At 32.8% G+C, this 5599-nt stretch overlaps 1 protein-coding gene across 1 annotated transcript; it reads right to left on the bottom strand.

Annotated features, from left to right (window-relative positions):
* LOC109334837 lies at nucleotides 1–3655 on the bottom strand. Its single transcript, XM_019570812.1, has 3 exons — nucleotides 3286–3655; nucleotides 817–972; nucleotides 1–445 (listed from the first exon to the last, which is right to left on the bottom strand). Exons 1-3 carry the CDS (start codon nucleotides 3586–3588, stop codon nucleotides 320–322), a joined length of 585 nt encoding a protein of 194 aa, XP_019426357.1. The 5' UTR covers nucleotides 3589–3655; the 3' UTR covers nucleotides 1–319.

Raw genomic sequence — 5599 nt, forward strand, 5'->3', positions numbered from 1 at the left:
TTGCAAATCCAACATGTGCTACACTGCCATCTCAATTTCTCAATAATTGTCTAGGAAAAAATCTGTCCAATGATTTTGGAAAATCTATATAATCTCTTCCTGCACCGAATATTAGGGTGTGCCCAACAAGGACACAATGAAAAATAAAACATACTATAGGATATGCTGTTACATAACTCCAACCTAAGATAACCACTGGGTGAACATGGAAGCCTATTGGAAAATGCCCTTTCATCAGACAAATGTCCATAACGAAGCATTTATGTTCCTCCCTATTCGAATAATTGATGCCTCTGTTCATATTCGAAATCGCCTTCGGTTATTGGCCATCTCTTGTTTGAGTTTTTGAATCAGAATCAAGTTCATCGTCGTGTGATGTCAACCCCAAACTTAAATCCAAGCTTTCATTCAAATCTTGACGTACTACCTGATTTTTGTCCTGAGACTTCAATACACGACCAAAAGTCAATAGTAGAGAAATTAGATCAAGTGGGTCACTAGTGCCTGTGTGGAGTTTAAATTGAGATAATAACAAACAAGATAGAATTGAGAGATGTATGATAATAATATTCCCAATCCATAATTACTCAAATTGCATATTGCTTGTTTGAACCATAAAACTTGTTTGTTCAAAGATCAACAAGACAGATAAAAATCATCATCATCTAATCTTAAGCACAGAAACGGTGTCATTTAATCTATTTCTGTAGACCTACTACAGTGTTGCTGCAGTCATTGCTTGATTGACAATATTTATTCTGGAAATATAGAAGAATATGAAGAGAAATGTGAAGTAAATGAAAAGCAAAGGTTTACCTCACTTTCTTCCATTGGGACATCATTTATGTCAGGTTTTTCATCCCAATTCTCATTCTTGCGAGTTGGTTCAGCCACACTTGGATCAGCATCAATTGGTTTAGCTTCATCTTCAACCTTCTCAGCAGCCTCATTTCTCTCCTCTAGTACAGCGACCTGGGTTATCAGACAGCCTAGATTACCAAGTCTTGCCAATCCTCTCAACATTTAACAGATATCAGTACTAAATTATCGCCACCCATCTAGGTTATTCAAAATTCAGAAGCAAAAGCAGGAAAACTTGAATGATTCATCATCTACGTGTATAACAAAGATGACTATGGTTAAAAAATTCAAGTTAGTCCAGTACTCCAGTATTCTGTATAGTTATTACTGTCGGATATTATCAGTTGTGTGACAATTTTAAACAATGATTCATAAGTACAATACTGTTGAATTTGAGAGCAAAACCACAGGTGATTCTTGTTCCGAGTGGTATACTCCATCTAAGACCAGAGAACGTGTTCATAGGGAACATGACAAATACCATTCAAGGTTGCACAAACCATCTCCAACATAAGTGCAAAGTACCTAAGAAACATAAGTGTACAACACTACAACACGGACCAATTCACTAGATTAAGCCTGGATATGTGATCAGCATCCATCTTTTGTTAGTAACAAATCATGGCATTATGAGCAAAAACAGCTAACTGTCACAGCCAACCTGAAATCCTACCAGTGATGCAGCATTAGCAGATCATTTTTCTTTAGATCTAGCAAACTAAAGATGCATCAAAATAACTAAAAGTAGAGTGAACCCCTATTTAATGGGACCAAATTGATGTCATCACTCATGTGATGATCAAGAATTAAATTTGAGAACCAAATTGGTCTTGCTAATCTTTCAAGGACTATCTTATTATACATGTCTTAATAATATAACGGACAAAGAAAAAACTTATCCTGAATGTTCTATCAATAATCCTATACTACAAAAACTTGTCAGGAACTGAAATGATATTATCGGCTATTCAGGAAATGAGATCAGCTATCCCATGGATGTATTCAGCTAAGAACCATCGCATGGGGATTTTGAATGATCCCGTGCCCCTAAAAAGAATACAGAAGTTCAAGAGAGAGATCAGGATCCCTGCATTTATATGCGGTAACACAGTGCTTTTAGCATAAGACATAACACATTTCCATCCAGGAGAACTCAAACTAGACTACTACAGTGATTTTCATTTCTTAAACAAAGAACTTTGACACTTGAGAGGGTAATACTCAAGCTAATAGAATAATTAACATTTTCTTGTTCCTGATTCTACTTTCTACAAAATTTTGGCCAAGCAATACTCCAGAGTGGGTAGTTTGATAAGATGACATTTAGTAATAAGATAAAGCAGCTAATTTACCCACACAATGCTATTCCTTGGAGTTCCCGGTAACGAAAAATTAATTTTTTTTATATGCTTGTCATTTGGATAGCCACAAAAAAAGGCATTTTCATGAACAATGAGTGGAAGAAATGATGTCAACAAATTAAGCATCCTCACAATCTTATCTTTCTTCCTTTCCTCCATTGTATATAACATAAAAAGAGAATCGATGTGGTAAATGTGCCAGGAACACAAATATCATGTACTATCTTGTTTAGCTGATTGCATAGATTAATTGCAATCAAGCAGGGATTGGCTTTTGTTGTCACTATTGATGAATTTGAAAACATATAAATACAAGAATTGACAGAATTGTAAAACTATCCAGCATCAGCATCCATCACAGACGTATTTGACATCATCTTTGTACAAGACTAACATGTTTGGTAATAAGAAGACTCAGTCGCACACAACATGCATTTCCCTAGCCCTAATTTATAAGCACTCCGTGTATCCATAAGTACAGAACATTTTGCTCCTGCACATGGTTATTAACTGAAAGTAACCTTGCTGCTGGCATATCTGAGCAGTGCTATTATCAAGTAACTTAGCAACCACATAGTTATATTATATATATATAAGCATATGTATTGTATAGTATGGCAAACTAGACAATCATAGTTATTTATAAGCAGTGTTATTATCATAGGTAAGGTTGTTTGCCTTATGAACTGGAGGTCGCAGGTTAAAATCCTGAAACAGAATCTTCATTTGTAAGGATAAGACGGTGTACATCTAATCTCCCCATAATCTACTAGGTGGGAAGCTCATGCATTCTGGGACCGAGAATGTAAAGTTCAATGCAGTGAACAAAATTATAAATTGCAAATTTAATTCCCCCATTCTTGGTTTCTTAAATAAAAAGCCCTAACCTAATTCTTAGTTTCTAAGCGCCAAAACTTTAAAAAGCTCCTAATCCAACTATTAGTTTCTTAAATCAAAAACCCTAAGCTAAACTCATGGGAAGATATGAAGAATAAGGCAATCACCATATAAGAAAACTCAAGCGAAGAAAATAGAAAATAATGGTAATAGAAGTTTGAAATACCGGAATATATTTAAATTTTTTGCGAGGTGACTCTTCCAGTGCTTCCGCCTCCTCCTTGCCGGCGTCGGAGTTTCCGTTAGTGTTGTTCTGGCTTAGAGTGATTGGGGTCCATTTGTACAGTTGGAGTTGGGAACCGTTACTACCATTAGAAGAATGAGAATGACTGTGATTGGTGTTGGAATTAGAGGAAGAGGGAGATATGTGGACCCATTTCTTCTTCCACTTTCTCACCGGTCCAGTGAACACCGTGGCCGGTCCATACCGGGTGGATGACCGCCCCAGTCGGGCCCCAACAGCCTCCATTTTTATCAGATCTGAGCTTCTTGATAGGGTGGTGACTCCCTGACCTCCGATCCGCGCCTTTATAGAGATGGGAAAATAAAACCAAATGTTACTTACTTACTTACTTACTTACTTATTTATTTATTTATTTATTTATTTATTTATTTATTATTATCTGATGTACCATTACTTGCTCGTTCATTTTAGAAGGGTCTCATCCCACTAGGAACATATAGGAAAATGTTCTAATTTTTTATAAATCCTAATAATTTCATTATTATTTAAAGAGTGATAGTATTTTCAGCACTAATTATGAGAAATAAGTGTGAAAATTATCACCAATACGTTGATGTAGTGATGTAAGAGTGTTATATTCTCATATATACGAAAAAGTCAAATATTTAATTCTTGAGAAATATAATAACCAGTGTTGTAAGAACTAGACTGAACTAGACGGTTCGACCGGTTCAATTGCTTACTGTATTTGAAAACGACTCTGGATTGCAATCTTAATTGAATGAAGGGTTAGACCACTTTGAAGATGATAAGTTCTAGTTTGACCATGTTAAACTGAAATAGTCTAGGAAATGAATCGGACACTTAACTTCAAATTTAAAAAATGGAACATTAATCTAATGTTTTATTTTACTCCGATCAAAACAAATGATGAAATATTATTTTAGTATAATTATACATAATTATTAGCTATATAAATATTTGAATTTAAATACAATTATATGTTTATATGTAAAAGTTATTAATTATATATAAAATCACTCAATCCAACCAGATGATTTCACCAATTAAACATAATATGAGACATCTTTTAATTTGATGTCTGATTCGGGTTTCATAACATTGATAATAATATATTCCGAAATAAATTAGTTATTTATCGTAGTATGAGAATATATTTGGTATGCCAAAAAAATTGTGAAAAGTGGTATTAATAAAACTAATGTTGAAATTTCATTACTAAAATTATAGAATTGAGGTGCTAATTTTTCTTTGAGTATTAAATCTATGTACTGAGAGTAGATATATATAGAGTAAGTATAGTCTATCATTCATTTTGATTATTATTTTTTTAAATGTTCATAATGATTGGATTGTAAAAAACTCTTTCACGTTCTAGTCTGTAGATCTTTTTCTCTCTTTCTTTTACACTAATAGAATCCTTAAGTTATAAAAGATGACATCAAAATGTGTCTTCTATTCCATTTATAAGATAGGGAATTAAATTAGTAATACATTTTATGTTTAAAAAAGGACAATAAAATTCATGATTGAGAGAATAGTTGCATCTTTCGACCTAATATATAGTTTTCATAGTAGATTTTTTTAAAGGGAATGAAGAATTTTCTGATATAAGGAGATAAGTTATTTCTTTTTGTCAGTAAAATTATGATATGTGTCATGTTTCATCATTTTCTATAAAAATATTTTTAAAAATAAACAAAATAGCACAAATGTCATATTTTTACTGGTTAGAGAAGATAAGTTATCTCCTAATATGATAAGATACATTATTCTCAAAATAGGTTGGCTTTCTAGATATTGATGATGTAAAACCTTTTCATAGGAATTAGAACCCTTTGTTGAGACCAGTGGTAAAGTTTAAATGGGCAGATAAGAATGTTGATTATATGGTAAGTGATTTGTAGTTTTATTTTGAAGTGATTCAAGTTTTAAGATTAACTTATTGACTGTAATATCTAATTATGATGCGCTTATTTATTTTACAAGTACTCACAGTGTGGACAAGAGAAAGGCATTATATTCTTGACTTGTTATTGTTTATCATTGAATTGAATTTTTATTATTTTGTATTTTTTTTAGTGTTTATGTTCCTCATTTAAACTTTAGGTTATCTATTCTGTTTGGCAAATTGAAATATTGGATAACATGGTGTTCTTGTAGACTTTAGTTATTGACCTTTATTAATTGTGGTTGTTATAAATTGATAACAATCTAGTGTTTTGTCGCTCTATAGCAATTTAGTTTTTTTTGGTTTCCCACATGTATCATCGCA

The sequence above is a fragment of the Lupinus angustifolius genome, chromosome LG19 (assembly GCF_001865875.1).
Source record: "Lupinus angustifolius cultivar Tanjil chromosome LG19, LupAngTanjil_v1.0, whole genome shotgun sequence".
In the NCBI taxonomy this organism is placed as follows: Eukaryota; Viridiplantae; Streptophyta; class Magnoliopsida; order Fabales; family Fabaceae; genus Lupinus; species Lupinus angustifolius.

Coding starts and splice junctions, on each gene's coding strand:
- LOC109334837 (XM_019570812.1), bottom strand. CDS start 3,588: ATGGAGGCTGTTGGGGCCCGACTGGGGCGGTCATCCACCCGGTATGGA. Junction 973..3,285: donor AAAAATTTAAATATATTCCG/GTATTTCAAACT, acceptor CTGATAACCCAG/GTCGCTGTACTAGAGGAGAG. Junction 446..816: donor TCCCAATGGAAGAAAGTGAG/GTAAACCTTTGC, acceptor CGTGTATTGAAG/TCTCAGGACAAAAATCAGGT.